The 25,523-nt window shown below is 40.2% G+C and overlaps 1 protein-coding gene across 1 annotated transcript; it reads right to left on the bottom strand.

Moving 5' to 3' along the window:
• Positions 1-1,407: 1,407 nt before the first annotated feature.
• Positions 1,408-24,708, bottom strand: rec8b (REC8 meiotic recombination protein b). Its single transcript, XM_049565184.1, has 18 exons — positions 24,563-24,708; positions 24,312-24,380; positions 21,303-21,445; positions 20,053-20,128; positions 19,459-19,576; positions 16,993-17,062; positions 16,451-16,518; positions 13,833-13,914; positions 12,064-12,130; positions 10,352-10,544; positions 9,632-9,766; positions 8,840-8,915; positions 7,056-7,240; positions 6,754-6,793; positions 6,547-6,622; positions 6,314-6,415; positions 2,561-2,667; positions 1,408-2,217 (listed from the first exon to the last, which is right to left on the bottom strand). The coding sequence occupies exons 1-18, from the start codon at positions 24,616-24,618 to the stop codon at positions 2,126-2,128; spliced, it is 1,755 nt and encodes a 584-aa protein (XP_049421141.1). The 5' UTR covers positions 24,619-24,708; the 3' UTR covers positions 1,408-2,125.
• Between the last annotated feature and the right edge of the window lie 815 nt (positions 24,709-25,523).

The following is a 25,523-nucleotide window of genomic DNA, read 5'->3' as shown; positions in this document are numbered from 1 at the left end:
ATATTCAGAACACTCCCCTGAGTGCTCTGTGTTGCCTGTATGATCTTTCCCACTTCATTGTCCATGGAGCAGCTCCAGGCTTTATACCCTATGACATCACCAAGTTGAGTTTTAGCCCTCTAGTTTTTGGATTTGGGAGAGAGTTGTTCATGTTAACTAATATTTTGGACTGTCTTAGACCACAGGATTAACATGTATAAATTTTGAAAACGCGCGTAGTTCCCGAGTGTCCCAAATGTCGACTTGCTGGGAACAAAAAGCACTGATGTTTGTTGATTAAAGAAATGAAGGGAAATAAATTCATTCATGACACAATCTTTGAGCTTAGGGAAAGGTAGCGAGTATTTTCTAGTCAAAAGGCTCAATTCCAGGGCGTCGGTAGCTTGGTGGATAGAGTAGGCACCCCATGTACAAGGCTGTTGCCACAGCGGCCCGGGTTCAACTCCAGCCTGTGGCCCTTTGCTGCATGTCTCTCCCTCTCTCTCTCCCCCTTTCACACTTCACTATCCTATCAATTAAAGGCAAAAATGCCCTAAAAAATATTTTAAAGAAAGAAAGAAAGAAAGAAAAAAGGCTCAATTCCATGTGAAGTCACGAGTCATTGTTGTCTCGTGTCCAAGTCCAAGTAGAGATGCAAGTCTTGTTTGATTTTGTCGAGTCTAAAGTCAAATTTGTGTTCCGGTCCAAGTCATGTGACTCGAGTCCACACCTCTGGTGGTTGTAAAGCCCACTGTAACCTGTTAATGCCAGAGGTGACTAACCATCAAGCTGCTTTTGAACGAGGCATTTAACCTGAAACTATGAGGGTTTGTACCTGTATGAAAAAGGTAACAGCAGAAAGACTCAAAAGAGAAAAGTAGTTGTCATTTTAGAATCAAAACATTACACAGCAGTGTGAAAGGACATTTCCTGGCATAGCACCGCAACCTGGATGTATCACAAGTAGTATCAACAAAATTACCATTCTACTGTGCTGATGTGAATTAGGATTTCTGCTCTGTGACTGCAGCAGTGACCTCAGCTCGGTCGCAGCGAGGTGCCACATGGACATGGTCTTACTCTGATGGGCACACACTCACACACAAACAGCAGCCTCCAGTGTGTTTAACAAGCAAACACTTTAATTGTGCAGAGTTACTGAGGCATGAGGTCAGACAGGAGTTTTCTGCCAGCGAGGCACAATATGGTCCTGTTGGAAGCAGGGTTGTGCTGATGTCACATTTCACTGGTTTCAGTACGTTTTCCTGCACCATAAGTGCAACTCTGATTATTTAAAGTGTTGCATTGGTTTGCTGCTGGATTTTTTCTCTGATGCTTTTCAGTCCAGAACAACAAACTTTAGGCTTTGTGTTCAGTGTCATACTGGTATTTATTTGGAAGGATCACTATAAGACAATCGACCGAGTTTATTGACAGGTAAGGGCTAAACGAGAGTTAAAATACTCTATGTTTACAGTCATTCTTGAACAGTTGATATAAGAGAACACTATACGTTAGAAAATGACCTATCTGAGTTTTATTCTTACAACGAACTACAGAAATACAAAGTTTATCTGGCCTGAATATGTTTAGAGTTTGGAAGAATCATTGGAGATCATACACTATTCTACAAAGTAAAAAACATTTTATAAAAAGTCTGAGATAAAATACAAGTGATAAGAATTCACATAACAAATACAAACTGCATAAAAAGCTTAATTTAGAACCATTATAAAGGTTAAAATCCATACAAACTGCATAAAAACACCCACCAGGTTCAGATATTAAAAACCAATAACAGTATCCAAATTAAATTATGTAACATTAATAAACTTCAATGGGTATAAATATATTTAAAAAATACAACAATAAAAACAAATTACAACCAGATTGAAATGGTTAAAAATCTTTTTAAAAGCACTGGGTAAAAGCAAAGCAATGCAGTTCAATGCTTCCCATCTCTGAACAATATAAATATAAAAACATTTAAATCGTGTGATCCGTTTTTTATAATCAAAGATATCAGGTGAGTGTGAGAGCTGATGCGTGTTACTAAAAGCCAAAGGATACAATTCATTCATTCATCAATAAAAAATATTAACTGTACCTCAACAGGACTTTAGTGAGAGTAACTGTATGTGTGTGTTCAGGCGGTCACCCTGAGCGCTGCAGGGTTAATGATGATGTCACTGTAGGGTTGAGTCTGATGTACAGTCACCTCTCGAGCAGACAGCAGCTCTGAAACAGAGAAACATCATAGATTAATACCATTGTTTCACTCACTGTTACCGTGGAGACCTGACTAAAGCTCAGACTGACAATATAAAATATATATTTATGAGCCATTGACAAAGTGACAAATGTTTCTCAAATGTGCAAATGAAAAGCTTTTTGTTTCCCACTCTTTAATGTCGTGATTTATTTTGTCTCAGTTATTTTACCACTAATATCTGCCATATTCCTAAGATGTCTATTACTGCCTGCATGAAATCAATTTCAAGGTCATCGGTACTTATCAATAAAGAGCAGGAACATCATGTGTTCATTGTTAGCAAAACAGCAGCTTTGGATTTTATCTCACCCAGCAGTTTGTAGAGTGTGTGAGCTGCAGTGCTGCGGTCAGCCTTTGGGGGCACCAGAGAGTCAAAGGTGACCTCTCCAAACCTCTGCAGGCTGGAGGAGATCCAGCTGGAAAAGACAGGCAGTGTGATAGAGTTCAACATAGAGGATTGGTATGGATACATATATTAGGAATTAAGCTTCCAGTATTTAGTTTCCATAAGTAATAGTCACAGATATGACATCAGCATGATTTTTTCGGAGTATTACTGATGATGGAGCAGGAAGCTTGTGCACTAACACTGTATGACACTACACCTGGTGTGTTTACACCTGGTCTTAACATGCATCGTGGGTACAAAGGGACAGCTCTACAGTGTAAATGCACCCAGTCTGTCTTCAATGCGTCTTGAGATCCGATCACTCAGACCCCATTCAGAGGAGTTCTGGGCTGCACATGGGCATATTCTTTCAGCAGTGTGTGTGTTAATGTGTCCTGGGTAACATGTAGGACTGCCTACTCAGCTGACATCCTTGCTTATACAACTCTCCACTGGATAAGGAAACTTTCTGTCGCTTCCGCTACACAGCTTAGACATAGCGTTGAAGGACTGTCGGAGCGGAGTCGCTCTCCTCCCAGCTGGTGAACAGTCAGTGAAATGTCTGCCCTGCCCAAGCAATAATGCAGTTGGTTATGTGTTAATTAACTGGATCATTTTAACAACATTTAACAACAACAGCATTTGATCAGTCAATGTAGCAGCTTCAGTTGATTATAAAGGTTGTGGTCTGTTGCGGGCATGCCACAGCTGACATGTTGCACCGCGCCCGTGTCCTATGTATTTTGACCATTAGCCCTGTCACTGTGTGTGTGTAGGTTGGTGGACTCTGATCACCTGTCTAGAGGGACCTCGGGGTGCACTGGCTTGTCTCATGACAAACAAAAAAACAGCAACACATTTGGTCTTTACAAACGAAAATGATGAATGTGTTTTTTTGCATATAGAGCAGGGAAGAGAGATCCGATCACAAGTGGTCACTTGAGACATGCGTGGAGGCGCATTCTAATGCCACTTGTCATCGGATCACACAAGATACATATTAACACCAGGTGGAAACAAGCTCCAGCACTTTCCAGTAAAAACCAGTAATTGACCCTTCTCTAAGACTGGCCAATCATAATGTAGCATCAGGCCGGCTCAGACCAGGGTCCGACAACAACACAGCTGTGCTCCATTGACTCTAATGCCGTCATTTCAGATTTCCTTCATTTTCAGGCTGGTTTTGTGGATTTGGAGCTAAATGTTGTGCCTGGGGCACGTCGTGTATTAATGATACTCGTTACCTGGAGAGGTTGGAAAAAGATATACGTTTCTTCCCTGTTCCAAATCCAAATTCAGACCCTGAAAAGTGTAGGGTTAGCTAGCTAGCTACTGAAGATATAGCCTACTGAATGTATACACATGCTGCTTTTGCTTTTAAATGATTATAACAGTGAAACAAAGACTGACCCTGCTGTACAGGAGCCAGTGAAGGGAAGCAGGGAAACTTTGCAGATATTGAACCAGCTATGTGTCATTGCATTGTGCGCAGATGAACGTTGTTTGACTCCTCCCAGAGATCTCTTACCGTCCGGAGGTGGAGGTCCAGGTGCTGGCAGTGGCACGGGGGCAAAGCCAAACACTGTTCATCTGCACACACTGCGATGCCACACAGCTGGTTCAATATCAGCAAAGTTTCCCTTTATATTCATAGTCTTGTGTGGTGATCAGCAGTGATGTGGTGGTTCACTTTTACACTGTGATCTGTAGCCTATAGTTCGGCTTCAGCGTCTAACTATCTTTATCTTTTTAACCTGTTGTTGCTGCTGAGTCAGTTTGACATCCTGGATATATCCTTCAAACACAGACTGTAGACCCCTCTGTCTGCTTCTCTCTGGAATCACTCTTTCATTTCTCCAACAATATGATAACATGTCTTCAGGGAGTACAGTTAGTTACAGTGTGGGCTCCATGCTTACTGCGACAGTTTGACAGACCATCACAAAGGAGCGGGGCTTAGCAAAAGGTCAATTATAGAGCCACTATTGCTGTTATAAATCCAACTCCTGTTAAAACGGATTCACACAGTCCAGTCAAAATGTCACATTACCAGCCTCCTATAGACAACAACTGTAATGCTGCTGATTTATACAACAAACATGCAATCAAACAAACTGCTTCACATCTGATCTGCTGACACTGACTGTTCAATTTGTGATATTTACTCATAGTCTGTGATAGCTATGATGTGTAACCCAGGTAGGGGAGTTTAATAGGGAAATGTGTCAGTGGCTCAGGTTCATCCCTCGGGCCTGCTGGCTGCTTTCTATTTTGAATTTCAAAGCAGATGTCAAACAAAGTAGGATGTGGGTCAACCTGTGATGCTGGAGGCAACAAGTGTCTTTCCAACCTTAAACATCACCACAGAAGACAAAAATAACTTTTTAGAAATATATGAGCTGATTTATCCTCCATGGCCACAGTCTACCTTTATTCAAATAGGCACTCAGCGCAGGGTAACGTGCCGTGACACAAAACATTCATCACCTCAGGATGATTCTGACAACAATGCTGGAGTCTCCCGATCTCAGAGTACCAGTGCAATTAAGTGGAGCTGGAGGTTTGCAGCACAAATATGGAGACAAATTAGATTTACTGCCTTGTGGTTTTATGCCTCCGCCAACCAGTCAAGTTGCAGTTCACATTCATGTCTGCCTGACCTATCAGGGTGAAATTAATGATTTTTAAGACCTTTTCAAGATTTTTAACCAAATTTAAGGCTGATTTTTGGACAATCATGATTTCTTATTTAAACATGAGAGGTAAGTAGGTCTGTCGTCCTCAGCATACAGTAGCTAGGTTTTATGTAGGAAAATGTGAGTGAGTTAGGTTAATCTACATTTTTACCACAGGTCAGTGCAAGTATTGAGTAAAAAGACAAGATTAGGTCCAGTGGTAGGTTTAAAGATCTGTAACATCAGAAATTTGGATTTTCATGCAGAGGAGCTCGACCTATTTGACAAAAAGGAATTAAAAGATGGACAAATTAAATGAGGTAAAATGTTTGTGGCAATTAAGACCTCACAAATTCAAATTTAAGACCATTTTACAACTTTTTAAGGACCTGCAGACACCCCGCAAATTCCCTCCGATTCTGAGCTATGGTGTCACAGTGAAATAATGGTGTCACCTTTTGGAAATAAATGTCATCACTTCATAATTTTATCCTATTAGACATTTGTGTGAAAATGTGTCACATGAATTCTTGAGTAATGACCAATCACATGTTTTATGAGATCACAGTGACCTTGAACTTCGACCACCAAATTCTAATTAATTCATTGGCGAGTGGACGTTTGTGCCAGATTTGAAGAAATTCCCTGAAGGCATCTCTGGGATATCGCATTCATGAGACTTGGATGGACTGATGGACACGCCGAAAACATATTGCGTCCAGCCACAGCTGTCGAAGATGTGGAGTCATAACAATCTAACTCAAAAGTAAGGATGGACAAAAATATCAAAGAAACATGTCCAGTATTTTCTTCCATAATGATCTTTATCCAGAGTGTAAACAACCAGCAGTGTTTCTGCTGTCAAGCATGTTCGCTTGATGGATTACATGAAGGTGTGCTTCCTGGAGTTGTTTATGAATGTGGAGAAAAATCAGAGTCAACCTAGGTGCATGTTTGTATGCTTGATTGTGTTCTGAGTGTGTGTATTGTATGAGGTACCTCAACATGTCCCTGCTCTCTGTGTCAGTCAGAGCCTCGGGCATCTCAATATTCTCCTCTGCTATGGGCTCCATTGGTGGCTGGGCCTCCTCTTGTGGAGACCTACACACACACACACACACGCACGCACACACGCACGCACGCACGCACGCACGCACGCACGCACACAGTGATGTATTTCTTTATCCATCCAGCTGTCTATCTGTCTGTCTGTCTATCCATCTGAAACTCACCATCTGCTGGCAGGAGTGATCACATCATTTACAGATCTGTCCTCTTTGGACATGTCCATAATCACATCCAATACGGCTGTTGACACACACAAATATAAAGAAACACAAAATGAGCAGCTGGCAGCTTTAAGTAAATGATGTGTTTTATGTGCTGCCAAAACACGATGTAAAAAACTGAAGTGTCTGAGAGAGAGGAAGAATTCTTACATGAGCTCTCTGCAGGCTGCAGTCCTGACTCACTGGATATCTGAGAGAGGAAGAGAGGCAGAGTTTCATGAAATAGAAACGAGGTTTATAATCTAATTTGTCTCATCACTGAACTGAACACTCAGTTGGCAGGCTACGACTGCAGGCTAGCTGGCTAACCTTTATTATTATAGATACAGTTTCACAGATGCCCTCTCAGATTTAAATACATCTTGACTCTGGAGTTTGGTGAGAATATTAATATTGGTACCAGGCATGAAAGATCTCCACTCCTTTAAAAATGCACCTTCACACAGACCCACCTCTCTTCTGCTTGAGTGCCTCCTCTTCCTCTCTGCCCTAAGTATTTCTCTGTCCTGCTCTGACTCCCCTCTCGCCTCCTCCTCCTCCTCTTCCTCCACCCCTATCTGTTTTTCCCCAGGTCCAGGCAGGACGGTGATTGAGGCACACTGTTTCCATAGTGACTGGAGGTCAGCATGGAGCAGGGCTGCAGAGAGGTCAAAGAGCAGGTTTTGGTCAGTAATTTGAATTTGCTTCATCACAGCTGATGTTTAGAGTTTGTGGAAAGCCAGTAACACCCACAGGCAGCTGTAAAGTGCTAATAAAATGTTTCAGACACCCTACAAGGTTGTTGCTGATTAGAAAACATGCTCACAGTTTATGATGAGTTTCCGGTGCACTCCCGGGGGCTCTAAAAAGAGCAAGATTGAGTTTCTGCAATAGGTGTGTGTCCTTGAGCATAGTACTTTCTCTCTGACTGCACAGCAAGTTACCTAAAGATTTTAAATCTAAAAGTGGTCAGCACTGGGATTCATTTAACTTGATATTAGATATTATCAAGGTTTATATGGAAAACTCTTAAAAAAGCAAAACAAGACAAATAAACAAATTAAATTAAATAGAATAATGCTATCAGTCAAATTCATCTGTAAGTTTGTGTATTGTGTGCTTTGTCTCTTATTTGGCTAATGAATGAAACTCAAATACGATTGTCGGGAGGTGGAGATAGAGTCTGCAACCATAACTGTGCACAATCTACAAAAAGAGAAATTACAATAAATGGATAGGGAACAGACAATCAGATGGAGTTGGGGGAAGGACACTCGGCAAAGAATGGAAAGAAATTGTAATGATTTATGAGGCGCTGGATTATTTACACAATATTATCATATTGTAAGACCAGTATGTCAGAAAACCCCTGTGTCTGATGTGCACATTTTAAAGTACACTCATGGGTTGACATAGCCAAACATACGTCAAACTTTGACACTTGACTCTCCTACTTGGTTTGGAGTGTCAAATGAGGACCCTGACCCTAAACTGTTTTATTAAACAGAGGTTTCCAGTAGAAACTGAACGTACACAGTATACTGCAAATGAACACTGACACTGGTAGAAGTGCAGTGGGAGAACACAAGTTTTGGGCAGTAAGGCGTCTGAATATAAATCAATAAATTTAGATTCCAACTGTGTCATTATAGTTCAAACAATAAACATTTTACCGGGTTCAATTGACGTGTTTCATGTCAGTGTGCTCACATGTCACTGAGTTATGAAGAACAAACGGAGGGAGATTTTTGATTCAGACTGCAGCAATAAAACTTCTGTATCAAAAAACAGCTTCATAAATAAATCAGACTTGTGCCTGCCTACATTTACATAGCGACTTTTCCCCCAAATACTGCTGGTTCTGCAGTTTTGGAATTTTATATAACGTTACTCAAATGGAGATGTATAGAAAATCAATAGGGGTATCTGTTACATACAAACTTTCTGCCTAAATACCGACTTTTACTTTAAATAATTTGATGCCTGCAGTACATCAATAGCCATGCTTCAAATGAGGCACATTAATTATTGGCGTCAGTGTTTGCCCCTTGTCACTCAACACTGTTAAGTATTTGTTTGTTGTCACTGTATTTTCACATTGCATCTGTTGAATAGTTTAGGTTTTGTGTGCTTTTAAATCATGAATATCTAATCCTTTCTGGAATTACATTATTTCTAAAATAATTGTTAATGTTCAGTCAGTAGTGTGGGCTTTGCAATAGCCAGGGGTTAGTGAAGTGTGGCACTTAGCACTGACATCCACAGGGGGTGGTGAAGAGCTGGGCAGGAGTGACACGCTGGGTGAAGGCGAGCAAGTCCAGCAACACCTTGGACTGAGAGGAAGGAAAAAACATTAGCTTGATGGCAAAGCTTCGTCAAATTTTTGCGTTCTTCAGTGTTTTTCAGAATACACAGTGTAAAGACGGAGCGAGAGAGAGAAGGGGGTAAAAGTCAACGATGGTGTCTCAAAGGAAATTACAGAAATAACGCAGGAAGGAGGGAAGAAGGAAAGAAAGAAGGAAGGCAATGATCAATGAGGACTCTCCCAGTGGGCTTAGAGAGCAGGAGTAAAACTGGAGAGCTGGAGTTTAATTAACTGACACCCTGGTGAATAAACACTTTGATGGCAAGTCTTTGATTACAAAATGGCAAAGACTGAAAATTCAATTGGTCCGTGTCAGTGAACCCTCGGTCCTCTTCAGTGTGTATTAATGTGTGCGCATACAGTTTATACGGCTTTTGTTATAGTGTGTGTGTTTGTTTAAGTCATGACGTGTGATTAAGAGAGAAAGGGTTGTTTTCAATGTGCTGGTGTGTGTGTGTGTGTGTGTGTGTGTGTGTGTGTGTGTGTGATCACCAAAAAACCTTAATAACACCAGAAACTATGTTCAGACAGTATAGTAAAAAGAAGTGGAACCATGTGATACACATTCATCACTGTAAAAACTGGAATATTTAATAATATAAGCACTGCATTTTATGTCAGTTCCATTCACGATAACATATGAATTCTATGACTTAATGAAATAATCTCAGTGTGTTTTTGTACCAGTTCCAGTGTCTCAGCCAGTGGGTTTTCAATCTGCTCCTTCATTGTTCTCTCAGATATCTGGACCTCAGGGTCTGCGAAGACCAGCTGACGCCTGCGACCTCCACCGGGCTTCCTATGAGGAGGAACAGTCACCTGATGGCAGAGTGAGAAACACACAGCTTTAGTGTTTATAGTTCTGGTTCTATAAAAAGTTCTCACACTCCAGCACACAAACTGGAAATTATGAATCTGTGTTGACACACCCACATGTGCTTTCCATTACTTGTTTCCAAAACGAAACTAGTTGCTCATGAGTCACTTTGTGGAATTTAAATTAAAGTTGACAACAACTGTCACAACAGAAAATGCTTTGTCACTGTCATCTCTGTGTTTCTTACATGGCAGAATTTGGACAGCAGGAAAATAAAAAGGCACTAGGAATTTAATTTTGAGAGGCACTACACTTGGATTAAATATTCTGTAGTTTCCATATAGCCGCTGTATAAAAGACAAAGTTGAATGAACTGAAGTTAGAGAAAATGTAATGACAGGGTGTCTCCAAGACATGTTAAGAGGCATGTGTGCTTTTAATTACTTGTTGCGAGTACAGTAATTAGTGGAAATAAGTATTTGTTACCACTTGCACTGTAAATCTTTCACCATTTCATTTTAAAGTTTGCACAACACAAAACTACAACTGAACAAACTAGAGAATAGACAACATCGCCAGTGTCTCACCTCCTCACAGGAACCGTCTGTTGCTCCGTCTCCCTCTTTCCCAGATGCCCCAGAGGGGGGAGTTGGCATAGCAACCTGCGGAGGGGTCATCTCTAGGGCAACAGCTGCCAAGGGAACCTCCACCAGGTGACCCGACTCCTCGTCTAGCTGCCACACATTGTCCCGCTCTGCTCCCAGCACTGTCTCCTTCAGCCTGGATACAATAACACACACACACACGTGCTTACAGTACACAGAGTGTTTTAACTCACCAGTTATATTTACACCACCACAGGTTTGAGCTATTTTCTGAGTGGCTGATAAAATATTCAGTATGTTTTAAGTCTTTCTTTTAACTACAGAACATAACAATTCATTTTTCAGTATTTTACTGTTTAACAACATATTTAGCATACACAAAGAATGACTGGTAGTATAATTATGACGTTAACATTGTCCTGAGGGCGCTCTCTGAGCTGTTGTAGTTACCTTTGTCTGTCTGCAGTTAATCTCAAATACTACTCGACCAAGAGTTGGCAACCTTTACTATCGAAAGAGCCATTTTTGGTCATAAAAATATCTGTCTGGAGCCACAAAACATATTTTAGCATTATAATGAAGGTAACACGGCCTATTAAGTCTCAGTTATCCTATCAACATTACTAACAGGTCTAAATGAGCAATCATTAATATGTTTTACCACAAGGCGGCTACTCTGCAGGGTGCTATTTGTGATTATTTGGTACTTTAACTTTGCAGCATTGGTGGTGAAATCTGTTCAAGCACTATATCATTTTCTATTTTCCTCTGAGATGTTTCCTTTTTTTGATTTAGAATCCACAGCTATCAAGACTTGCTAGAGTCAAGATAAGCCACAGCTATTAAACATTTTTTTTTATTCAGTGTATAGGCTACATATTTTTTCAATTGTGCATTGAATGTAAGAGTCACTTTAGGCCTACAATAATGGTACATGAATACTGAAATGTAAAAAAACCCTAATTATTCTTTCACATATAATTTTTTGTCAAAGCCTCTGTAGAAGGGCTAAAGAGCTGCATGTGGCTCTGGAGCTGCAGGTTGCCTACCCCTGTATTACACCGTACTGGCTTCATATTTTGTGTGCACATTTATGACTGTCTCTCGTGGCTGCAGTGACTTACAATTATAGAAAAACGTGTTTAATTGACCGTTTCATACCATCATTGACTGTTGACTCCTCACTCCTCTTAATGAAAATGTAAGTTTTCTGGAAATCGTATCGGCAAAAAACAAGAAGCCTTACCGTCTGCTGCAGGACACATTTTGGCCTTCAACATGGCTCAAAAACTGACATCAGTAGAAAAGTTTGGTCTCATTTTGAACCGTAGCATCTGCAGATTAATTCCATACCCAATATATTATACTCCATTAAAGTTAGGCATGATACAAGATGAGAAAATTCCCTTTTTTGTTATCTTCCCAGCCATCTTGAGTGCAAGGTAGCCAGAAGGGACAGTTACACTAGTCGCAGCTATGATACGATTTTGTTCTGTCCTCTGCATGGCTTCATATCACAGCAGGAGTGCGGAGTGTTTTGCCTGCCTGTTTTTGTAGACATGAAGGCTTTGTTGATTTGGTCATTTTCCCTTGATATGTGTGCTTCTACCATTAGAAAGTGGGTCGGATATGTAGTTAAATTATTTTCTTTTTTTGTACATTTTCATTGTGTTTACTGTTGATAGAAGACTCACTGGTCAATGGAGGACATGGCGCCTTCAAGTTCCCTGGTCCTCCGGTCAGTCTGCTGCTCGTCCACCTCTGTTTAACACACAATGTCACCAATTATGTGATATACACACAACACATGGACACAAATAAAAACGTGTTCAAGTGATCACATTTCCCAATAATGATGTAATCTGTAAAAAGCTTATTATCAATCACATTATTGAAGAAACTGGTGTTTCTTGTTGTACTGAACCTCATTACAAATTCCTTCTCTGCTCTCTCACTGATGTTTTAATACAGGAGGTGAATTAGAGAGCGAAAACAAAGTCTACCCAACGAAACACATGTTGTCCTTGTCCTGTCTTTGCTAAGAACAGTAGGCACTTTTGTTAAAGCAAGCCAGGCTCTCCCAAACTCAATTCTCCCCTGAAATGAAAAAGTCTCCTGAAAATAAACCCTTTCTTTCTGGCAGCAAAGCACTCACAGAGGCAGAATTGCTTTTTTTTTTCAATTACAGCGGTGGCACAAAGCATTTGACCTGGCCGACCGGTGCAGACACATAACAAGAGAGGAAGACACTGTGAGACTGATAAACTAGACACTTCATAAATCCTTAAAGTCCAGATGAGATGAAAAATGCCACATCCCTAGATCACTTCACTCGGTATATTGTGCTCCTTTTTGACGACATATGCCCCCAAATTGATCAATAAATAAATAAACTTCTTCATATTCTTTTACCCAAATCCCAGCCTGTTTTCTTTCTTTAAAACATTAATATGATGTGCGCTTATGTAAGCTAATTCAAACCAATAATATCATGACACCAATCGATCAATCTGCAACTTTTTGAGCAGATCAGAGCTAAGATTCATTAACTGACTACCTAGCAAACAAATGGTACGTCAGTGTGTCATTGTTCCTTCAAAATACCTGGATTACAGGCCTGTTGGCCAGAATTTATTCACTTTAAGGAAAACGGCATCTGTGACAGCTCCAGATTATGCACAAGGCATTTTACAGCAGCTAATAACATTACATGGCGCATATGATGGGCTTCGTCTCTCTCTCCTTAACAGATACTGCTATCCTGTTGATATAAGCCATATCCTTGTCTTTTAAAACATGCTCACTCCTCAACGATCAAGTCAAATTCCTATTAATGTGTCATCCCGCCTGCCTATGCTGTTTCACTCAGAAACACGTTTAAATACTGAAGCTAGATACTCTTGAAATGCTGTTTCATTTGGACTTTACATTCAGTACAGACCCACAGTATAACATCAGACTAAACAACTAAAACAAAAAGATACTGTACATATGCAATGCTTATTATAAGTGTTAAAAGATCTGTATCCAACATTCAGAGCATATCTTAAATTCAGAGTCTGGGCCGGAATAATCCACACACAGCTCTCAAAGTGGAGCTGGCTGAACTGGCGGCTAGCAGCTAACACGCTAAATCAATAAACAGTGCTGACAGAGCTAACGGTGTTAATCTGAGGGATACCAGAGAGTGGGCGCTACACCTCTGTGTCAACAATATCGGTGGTAATCATCGCATGAGTTATGTGCAGAGTGATGCGGAGGAGCCAGCTATTGCGACACATTCACAAGGACTCACATGTGTAGCTAGACCAGCTACAACAATGGACAGAATCTTGGATTACGACACATGCAGAGGGAGTGTGACTTAATTATCTGCTCAGGATGCCATCACTCCACTATATCTTTACATAGCAAATAGTTGTTTGCTGCTATAAGAATGCTCTTTAAAGACAGAGGCACACACCTCCACGGAACTGGTCTGGTTGATCCATCAACAAGTTGATCTCTCTGGCTGTGACTTCAGGAAGGTCATCTCCCTCAAAATTCTGATAGAGAGAGAGGGTGATAATTAGACAAAAGTCAGGAGAGGACAGAAGTAAAGACTAAGAGATGGGGATATGAAATAAACAGAAGCAATAGAGTTTGGTCCATGGTGATGAATAATGTAAGCAAACTGATGTAAAACAGCAGTAAAACACAGCAACAACCAGAGAAGAAGCATATATAAAGAAATAACTTTTGCATGCAAAGCAGAAATAAACCCAAGAGGCAGACGAACGGGGGAGGAGAACAACAGAAAGTGAGCCACATATCTCTGTAAACAAACTGTGAGTGCAGGCTGATGTAATTAAGTCAGATCTTATTAAGCCAAAGTGGACTTCATCAGCTGATGATGCTTCAGGAGGAGCATTATCAGTCCCTAAGTGACAGAATGAGGAGGGTAATAGTGTGTGGAGGCGCTGCTGGACTCAGACTTACTGTAGTGACACACAGCTGCATTTTATGACCAAGATAATAATGCTCTTCTGTCTGTTAAGCATTGTGGACACTGAGAGGTGAATTCAGGACAGTCAGTTAGGCATCACGTATTTTATGTCCACATTCCCCTACACCGTTACCTTCACTGCATTATACACACCGTTTAGAAGACTGATGGAATTTTTTAGCATTCTTAAAAATGGTCTTCTATAAATATCTGTTCTTTTTGAGCAGTGAAACCACATTCATCCCCCAAAACTTAACGTAATGGAGCTTTTGCATCAGGGACCACGGCCCAGATCAGAGTACAGTTGACTTTGAAGTCCAGTTAATTTGAGTAGTGTGACCACTGTGTACCGTACTTGGTCAGTATGCCAATCTGTGCCCGAGACCATTTGGTGGTCTCAGACTAGGGCTGGGTGGTATTCGCGGTGACGGTGACTTACCACAGTAAACATGAGCTGCGGTACTGCTTTTGTGGTTACTGTCATACCGCAGTACTCTGGCTACGGCGGCAGAACGGGGCCTGGCAGCCTGCCTGCCTGCCTGCCTCACGCATCTCCCTCGCTACATGATGGAGGTGGCCTGGCCAACCGCCCCAAACCCAGGCCTGCGGGGCCCAGGAGTCGATGGCACTCCCTCTTCCCTCTAACGTTTATACCTACTGTATAACGTTTTATACACAATAATAGATGGATAAGCAACTGTTTTATTTCTGATGATAAATAGTTTTCATCCTAGACTTGTATGGCTTTTTAAATTGTTTTATTCAAGGTGTAAAAAAAGAGAGAAGACGATACCGCGATATCATACCATCACCACATCCCCCCAAAATAATACCGTGATACTGATTTTAGGCCATTCCACCCAGCCCTATCTCAGATTACCAGAAAACAGAAGTGGACTGTTACTCAACGTGATTAAGAGGAGTTCAGGAGGCAACGCAGCTCGCAGCAGAGAGACCTAAATCTGGCTTCACTACTGCCTTCGACCTGCAATCAAAACTCCCGCAGGAGGGGGAGAGCTCCGCAGCCGAAAGCAGCGGCTCCTCCTCCTCCTCCTCCTGTCCGTCTTAACACCCTTTTCTGCACTGAAGCACAACAAAAATGTCACGTAGATAATGACACAAGTGTAGTCAGGTACAGAACATTACAAATCTAAAAGTTGAGCAGTGGGCGAGGAAAATCTCGGGCACGGTGCCTACTATGAAACGCTCTAAGAAAAACTGGACAGTACAGAACAGGGTTCCCACACATTTTCATGGACAGAATTTCAAAATTCTCCATGACTTTTGAAGGAACTATTAAATATGATTTTTCTTGCGGAGCATTTTTCAAACGCATCAGATTCAAACTCTATTAACACATAATTTCAGCCAGCTGACATACATGGAGGAGGAGACAGAGCATAGGGACAAAATAATGAGACATACTTGATGGTAAACAAACGTCACGCATTGATGCATATTAGAGCTAAATTACGTCGACAGCCTAAGAAAATAAATTTGCTGTTATGTTACATTACATGGAAGGTTATCCACAGGAGACTGCTGTAAAAAAAATTATAAACACACAACAGAATTCAGTGACTTTTCCAAAGCTGTCAATGATTTTTACTAATTTCATAGGTTTTTCAGGCCTGAAAAATGTGACTGTGCAATTCACTTTTCACAACATGACTATTCCAGGTTTTCCCTGACCGTGGAAACCCTGACAGAATCTCTACTGTCTTTAATGCTACTTCTTCATAACATATCATGCTGTAAACATGACAGAAAGACCAACAAGCGCTTTATGTTGACTATGTGATGGGATTAAGTTGGACATTGGTGATTACTACCTACAGGAGAGACATATTTATTTTTTAAATATAAGTATTTAGTTGTCTTCTTTATATTTCTATTTAATTTTTAATGTATATTTATTTCATTTTATATATGCCTTGTGTATGTTTGTATATTGACAACTTGTGACACAGACCTTAACTAAAGCTGTTGTCGGCACACGGTCCACATCCCAGTTCTGTGATTCACCAGGACACCTGATGTGCCTAAAACTGATGACTGGGATGTTTCCTGCCCCTGGACTGTGACAGAGAGTTTACCTCAGCAGCAGTGATGATGAACTGCTCCTTTTCTGTCAGGGAGATGGCAGCTGGAGGTGACCTGAAACCTGGTTTAACACAGCAGGAGGAATTAGGAGCCGAGCATGTTTGCAGCACAGAAAGAATGTGCTGAGGCTCAGCTGTGTCTGTAGCTTTTGGGAGAAAAACAGCCAACAACAAAATCTGAGCCTGCATGGGACTGATGGATTTTTAATTCAATATGTGCAGATAAAATAAGATTAATTTGCTGATGACAAAACATTTATTCACAATTTTCCTAACAGGGGTGGAAACAGCGTCCTGTGCCAAAAGTCTAAATTTAGAAGAAAATCCATTTATAGAAACTAAGCTGGTAATAAACTGAATCATTTATAAAATCTCTAAAGATTAGAAGATTAGAGATTCAAAGTGTATCCACAAGTGTCACAAAGTCAACTGGAAGCAGATTTCAAGGAATTATGATATATTTGGTCTTGAAATGTGAAGCAGCAACCGACATGGGACACAGCTACAGTCTTTTAGATGTTAAAATATAGTCTTACCATCAAGTGCGGTGTGGGGACTGGGCACCAGGGAGTGCTGTGAACCTGCTTCTTCAATCACCAACGTTGACTGGAAATAAACCATTACAAATATTATATAACGAGACAGAATAATGACCCAGATTGATTTCCATTTCTCTGATTATTCCAGAGTGTGAACTGAGCCTGAGGAAAACTACCTCTTCATGACCAAAATGTGTTTAAACATGAGGTTAGTGGTGAAAGTGATTCAGAGGTTATGTTTTCTTTTTTCTTATTTTGCCTCCATGTGCCAAAAGTATAAACCTGCTTTGCTTTGCCTTCATGTGGACCTCTGCGGTAAATATACAGCCATTTCTAATTTATGTTCTGAGAGCTACAGTCAGGTTTTGGGATCCTGTAAATTCCCAATAAATTATTTTCACATTATTGTCCCCATGCTGAGTCGTCTCACACTCCAGCTCTGTCTGTGATTTAAGTCATACATAGAATCTCCACAGGGAAAGATTACAAGGAGGACAAAGTTCAGCCATGTCCGCCAGATTTACAGCACACACAGTGAGTAAGAGTTATCAGCTGTGATTTACTCTGACGATATAAGAGGAGAGGAGGATGAATGCACATCTGCTATGTTAGTATGGGAGTGACCTACACTTGTCTCCATAAGGCCATAAAACAATGACTCACTTGTAGTTGATGGTTTATCAGTGACATGATGGTGAGCACAAAAAGATGGGATACAAATTTATAGATCAGGTATAGATTTATAATTTATGAGGCGTGTTTCACAAACACATAATGTGGGATAACTCTGAAAAGTATCAGATATATCTATGTGGCCTTACAGGCTACACGGATATATTTCCTTTAGATACTCTGGGTGTGGCATATGGTCTATATGTGTGTGTGTTAACGCTACATGTGGTTAGAAACTTGTAGCAGCAGAGCATTAGTGCCGAACGTGGTCAGATGAAAGCTACTTACTATTATGTAATTTTAATCTTTTATCAATTTACTGCTGTTTTGGACTTCAAAAATGAAAGGATTGCTGAAAGAGAAAAGATATAATAAACATATGCTCTGACATAAGAGGCCTTGCCTCATTAATTGACTGATCTTCAGAGGTGGGAGTGTTTCCTCTGGAAACTGCAGCTTGTCTGTGATATTTAAAAGACACCTAAAAAGTTGTTTATTAACCTCATCTTGGACTTGGACCCAAGATTAACCCTACAGCAGACCTCATACCTACTTGTGACTACAAACAGAGATGATTTTTTTTTTTTTAAATTTGTGATCACTGATTTCCAAAGATACACTCCTAGTACTAGTTATCTTACTACCACTAAGTTATCTTAATTGCTCTCACCTTTAATCCAAGAGGCTTCTTCAATTCTAGAGAAGCCTCTTGGATTAAAGGTGAAACATCCTCAAGAAACTCAAGCAAGTCCAGTTGCCTACAATACAGCACCTAAGATTACCAGAGCCTAGATGACTTGGGAATCTTCACTAACATATTCTCCTAGTGCTAGTGTAACTGTAACTATACTTCTGCAGATTTTAAAATGACTTTTACCAGACTGTTGACAAATTCTCAAATTGACAATCATAATGTTCTACTGGAAAATGTGTAAAACTAAGTAGTGCTAAAATATACTGACATTTAGATGGACTTATTCATGTCCAAGAACAAAAAATGTACATACATGCCAAGTCCAAACAAGCTTATGAGGCAGACTATCATTTTCCATGTAAATAGGTGTGATAACATGTATACAAATAAAAAAAACATGTATAGTATATTCTGCATACCTTCATATTTGACATATATCAGATAAACTGATCTTATATTGTATGCATGTATTATTTAGTCTAGTTTGTCCTAGTTTTCACAAGCTTTAGAAGTAAAACTAGCCCATATGATGTCGCTCAGTCATGTTCTCATTTTCATGATACAAAAATAGTTCCGGATTTTATTCTGCGTTGTTACAAAGGTGCACACAGGTTATCATCTAAAGTATGAATGCTGAACATCACAGAGTTTGTCCAAGTGTGCACTGCTGCACCTGCAAAACCACATCATCGAAATACCAGGTTTTTAGGGAGTCCCTGTGCTTAGTAGGTAGACATACTGTATATATTTCACTGGGTTACCTCAAACTACTTTTAATGTGTGTCACAGTAAATACTGTACCACTGTCATTGTAACAGTTGTATTTAACAACAGAGTAGCTGCAGCTGCTTCTGACAAAAACTGTTCACCACATCTGTTCAGCCTGCTCCAGTTTACAGAGTGAATATCTGATACAAAGTGCAGGTTACCAGGGGATGGAGACTGTGGACAGGTAAATTTGATTTTGTTGAGTCTTGCTGTGCTACACTGCAGAAACAGACATCAGATTACACCCCGTGTAGACTGTCTGGCATATTTCCGAGCCACACCAACACATGGGGTATGTGGCTGTACAGGTGTAGGTATCATTAATGCACCTGGTGTATTTTATAGGGGCTGGGTAGTTTGTGTGCTTCTATGACACCGAAAAAGGGGTCCTCAGCTCCCTCTGCCTCCTCCATCATGTACAGGCTGTCAGGCACATCCAAGGCCAACCTGTGAGAGAGACAGTGAGACACGCCAATATTATTACTCAAAGTATTAAAACACATAGACAGGCTAATGCAACGCTATGCATACTTTAATCTGCACCATTAGTTTCATAGTTTTATATAATATTACTGGAATAAGATTGATATAAAGCATCTTTAGACTGCAAAATGTGGAAAGATATATTGCATCTGCAGAAACAAGAGCTCATACATTACCGCTGTTACATAACAAGGCTTATTAAACATTTACGAAGTCATTCACATGAAAGTAGCTCAATTTGTCCATCACTCACTCAGTAAAACACCACCATCTCCCCAAAACAATCCCCCTTATAAATATTCCACCAGATGCTTTTGAGCTCAGACTTCCCTAAACACAAACAACCTCTGCACAGCTCTGCTTAAAATTTTAGGCGCCCAAGGATACAAAACACTCTTCCACTGCGCATGATCAAATTTGTCGTGTGTGAGTGTGCAGACCTGTCAGACTCAGCCATGTCTATATTTATGCATCTTTTAGAGCGCAGCAGGCGGTCAATGGTCTGTTGGACATCCTCTGGAACACAGAAAGGGGATTAAAAGTTTTCACGCACAACTCTTAGAAGTAGTTATTTCTTGCAGAAACAGAAGCAGAGGTGTAACATTTATGTCAAGATCTTAATTATCTGATGACAAATGTAATGAAGAAGAGGAGGCAATAAAAGGAACAGGATATCCTAGTAATTAACATCTTATTTAGGGTAATTTATAAAAGCTTATTATGCATAAATTCAGGGTTTATTGAAATCCACTCCTTAGTATGGCATATGACAATAAAATTATGGAAAAATCAGATATTTAGATGATCATAGTATGAAACTGGCAGGACAAAAACTCTGCTCTGTCATGCTCATAAAATACAGCATAAACATATTATGTATGTCTCAGTTTTTTGTGACCAGTTTGGGAGGTTCTATTCTTTTCTAATGGTTGATGAAATTAAATACCATTGCTAATTCCAAGAGCCACTGTTAAACAACAGACAGTGGATGCTTTCTTGGCATCTCCTCCTGCTTATCATTATGCATTGTATTTCACTGTTTTCATCAACCATGACAACACCATGACTGTGAATCTGTCCGACGCAATATCAGTGTCAGGGTGTAATTTAAGACCAGATGAATAGAGACTACGGAGCTGTGTTTGATAATATTGCATTCATCAGCTCTATATTGGCTTCAAATCAGACTTTACCAGGGTGATTTTAGAAACATTGTGCAGATGCATGACAATAGCACTGTTTTGTTTTTGCACCAAAATAGCAGAGATTTCTACATTTAGCAAATGACAGGGACAACTTGTCTGCTGTGCTTTTACATTTCACCTCAGCTTACCTTGGAAAGTCGCCCAGCATAGAATAATGCTCCTTGTAAACTGAAAACCATCCTGCTTACTGACTGCAGTTTCTGCAAATGTATAAGTAAACAGCTGGAAAGTTATTCCCTTGTTTTAATCCAACTCCTTCACTTTACTCACTGACACCTGACATATAATATAAAATCATACAGCAGCCTTAGTAACTGAATGGTAATGCATTTGGGTTTTACAATATATTGCATGCCAAGGTCTCTATTTTTTGTCTCCCTAGCCTAATAAGAAGTTGCAGCATATTGTGTGTCGACAATGTAGCTTGGAGAACAGTCAGACTCATTTTCAACTCTCGCTTGTTCCACTTCATCTTTTCCCCTCACCGAGCAGGAAGCCACACTGCCTGTGGTAGACTACAACCACTCCATACTGCAGCTGAGATGACAGGTAGAGAGAGAAGCGAGGCCTCGGTACGTTGGGTTGCGGTGGAGGAACCTGAGCTGTCACATAGTCCAAAATGTCTCCACTGTAACATTAAACATTTAACAAAATTATTGATTCAACTTTACATTAAATTTCATCTTAAACAAAGTTGCACTTGACCCCTAAATATATATATATATATACATACAGTACAGGCCAAAAGTTTGGACACACCTTCTCGTTCAATGCGTTTTCTTTATTTTCATGACTATTTACATTGTAGATTCTCACTGAAGGCATCAAAACTATGAATGAACACATGAGGGGTTATGTACTTAACAAAAAAAGGTGAAATAACTGAAAACATGTTTTATATTCTAGTTTCTTCAAAATAGCCACCCTTTGCTCTGATTACTGCTTTGCACACTCTTGGCATTCTCTCCATGAGCTTCAAGAGGTAGTCACCTGAAATGGTTTTCCAACAGTCTTGAAGGAGTTCCCAGAGGTGTTTAGCACTTGTTGGCTCCTTTGCCTTCACTCTGCGGTCCAGCTCACCCCAAACCATCTCGATTGGGTTCAGGTCCGGTGACTGTGGAGGCCAGGTCATCTGCCGCAGCACTCCATCACTCTCCTTCTTGGTCAAATAGCCCTTACACAGCCTGGAGGTGTGTTTGGGGTCATTGTCCTGTTGAAAAATAAATGATCGTCCAACTAAACGCAAAGCGGATGGGATGGCATGTCGCTGCAGGATGCTGTGGTAGCCATGCTGGTTCAGTGTGCCTTCAATTTTGAATAAATCCCCAACAGTGTCACCAGCAAAACACCCCCACACCATCACACCTCCTCCTCCATGCTTCACAGGCATGTGGAATCCATCCGCTCACCTTTTCTGTGACTCACAAAGACACGGCGGTTGGAACCAAAGATCTCAAATTTGGACTCATCAGACCAAAGCACAGATTTCCACTGGTCTAATGTCCATTCCTTGTGTTTCTTGGCCCAAACAAATCTCTTCTGCTTGTTGCCTCTCCTTAGCAGTGGTTTCCTAGCAGCTATTTGACCATGAAGGCCTGATTCGCGCAGTCTCCTCTTAACAGTTGTTCTAGAGATGGGTCTGCTGCTAGAACTCTGTGTGCCAGTTTCGTTGTAGCGCTTGATGGTTTTTGCGACTCCACTTGGGGACACATTTAAAGTTTTTGCAATTTTCTGGACTGACTGACCTTCATTTCTTAAAGTAATGATGGCCACTCGTTTTTCTTTAGTTAGCTGATTGGTTCTTGCCATAATATGAATTTTAACAGTTGTCCAATAGGGCTGTCGGCTGTGTATTAACCTGACTTCTGCACAACACAACTGATGGTCCCAACCCCATTGATAAAGCAAGAAATTCCACTAATTAACCCTGACAAGGCACACCTGTGAAGTGGAAACCATTTCAGGTGACTACCTCTTGAAGCTCATGGAGAGAATGCCAAGAGTGTGCAAAGCAGTAATCAGAGCAAAGGGTGGCTATTTTGAAGAAACTAGAATATAAAACATGTTTTCAGTTATTTCACCTTTTTTTGTTAAGTACATAACTCCCCATGTGTTCATTCATAGTTTTGATGCCTTCAGTGAGAATCTACAATGTAAATAGTCATGAAAATAAAGAAAACACATTGAATGAGAAGGTGTGTCCAAACTTTTGGCCTGTACTGTATATCACTAGATATACCACTATTCTGTTTTAGTTTCAAACTGAGAGAATATCTTCACACCAAACTAGACCACAGATTGCTTTAGAGCAGTGGTTCTCAAACAGAGTGCCACCGCACATAAATGTGCCGTGGGGTTCTTTGATAACCACACATTATTATTGCAATATTCAACTGGGCCTATGCAAAAAGTGATGAATGAATTTTTATTTGACTGTATCGGTATGTTGTGCACACCCATTTCCTAATAAAGAGGCAAAATCTACCTAAAATATTTAATTTGATTTAATGTAATTTAAAAAACCTTCATGGGGAACCTATTTGTCACTGGTTGGGTGTAGGCATTATAAATGTGTCACACATCACATTATCTGCACTAATACAACTGGGCTGGAGAGCCACAAAAAAGGTTCACAGGCTGAGATCAATGGCAATAAATGTTTTTTCAGAACATTCTGTGAGCAAAAAGTGCGGCAAACATTTCAGTCATTGACTATCATCAGTGCTAGGTCAAGGACTGAACACTTGCTGCTGTTTTTAGTCACATTTTATTATTTTTTGCACTTTGAGCACCCTTCTTTTTGCTCATGGATGTTCTGAAAAAACTGACATTTTTTGGCATTGATCTCAGCTTGTGAACCTTTTTTGTGGCTGTCCAGCCCAGTTGTATTGGTGTGTAGGTACCTCTTCTGCCATCCTTTCTTGTTTGTCCAATGCACCGACGCATCGAGATGAACTTTTTTGTTGCCCTAAGTAGGCTCAGTTTCACAGCAGCCCTAAGACATCACATTATCTTTCATTATTTCCCATTTAAATGGATGTGTTATTGGTGCTTTGATGTAGTCTTAAAAAGTTTAAAATTAATTCTTGAATTATTTTGTTAATAAATATTTCATGTGTTATTTTATATTAGTAAATAAAAACAACACTTATGTTGGAATAAAATAACACATGTTATAGAGGCTATAGAGATATGTGCACAGATATAAATACAGATATGCCCTTTGGTGTGCCTTGGGCACAATAAGTTTGAAAACCACTGCTTTAGAGCAAGATGCTAAAGGTGCATCACTGATACAATTAAAAATGATCTAACATTATATTACCAAGTAATATAAGATTGGCAAAGTGAGACATGGGTGAAAAAGCACTTCAAAAATGCCATGTATAGTTCGGAGATGAAGCACATCTTTTATCTAGCCTAACTTAATCACTCTTGCTAGTGAAATCAGACAGCTAAGCTAATATTTGCCATTAGCCTGTAGATAGTCTTACCATGTCCTCCTGACATTGACTTTGAGAAGCTCTCTGCGGGTAACCCTGATACCTCTGGTGGCTGCTAACCTGAATAACACAACACATTTATTAAATTTAGACATAAGCCTTTGCTGTCAGGCTAATCTGTCCTGTAGTTAGCTAAGACTTCTTACTGCAGTAGCTAAGCTAAGCTAAGCTAAGCTAACGCTCAGGCTTGCTAGCTTTGGAGGTGATGATACAAGCTGACTGCTAGATATTTTTAAACTCACCAAACTGTGGAAAAACATCCAGTGCGGCGCAGGAGGACGTCTGGGTAGTAAAACATATTTACCTTTCTAGATAAAAATACTTTCAGGTAATAAGGAATGTATTTTATCTGTGGTAAAGTAATAAAAGCTTGAAGAAAGACACCACAAAGTTTTCCCGCGTCTAATCACACTGGACCAATCAGATTGCGAGATTGATCACATTGAAGGTCAACACTAGTGAGGCGTTCATTGACTATAGAAAAGTCAGAAAATGGACTTTTAGGAATGAAAATAATATAATAATGTATAAATAATATATAAAATATATCTATAAGTGAATGTTTAAGATAATATCATTGTAGATAATTAGCAATAGTGGAAACAGCATTTACTTTAAGTGCTCTAAGTATAACTCTGAGGAAGCAACTTGTTATTTTCATGATTATTATGCTACTTTATACTTAGATTAATGCAATATGTTGTACTTGTACTTATATTATACTTCATCCATCCATCCTGCTTCCATCCAGGGTCAGTGTGGACATTGCGGAGGACTGCGAGTACCTGGGAGTCTATATTGACAATACTGGGCTAAGAACCCTGAAGCCCTCTACAAGGAGGCTGAGGTACTTCAATATCTACCAGACAATGCTGAGGATGTTTTATGTGTCTATGGTGGCCAATGCTATCCTGTTTGCTGTTGTGTGCTAGGGCAGCGGGTTGAGGGTAGCAAACGCCAACATACACAATAAACTGATTTGCAAGGCCAGTAATGTTGTGGAGGTGAAGCTGGGCTCTCTGGTGGCCGTGTCAGAGAGGAGGATGCTGTCTAAGATACACGTCATCTTCGACAATGTATCCCACACACTCCATGATGCTCTGGTCAAACACAGGAGCACATTCAGTGATAGACTCATTTCCCCAAGATGCACCACAGAGCGCCACAGGAAGTCATTCCTGCCTGTGGCCATCAACCTGTGCA

This window comes from Epinephelus fuscoguttatus, linkage group LG21, assembly GCF_011397635.1.
Source record: "Epinephelus fuscoguttatus linkage group LG21, E.fuscoguttatus.final_Chr_v1".
Classification (NCBI taxonomy): Eukaryota; Metazoa; Chordata; class Actinopteri; order Perciformes; family Serranidae; genus Epinephelus; species Epinephelus fuscoguttatus.
This window is presented reverse-complemented; position numbering and strand designations above follow the sequence as displayed.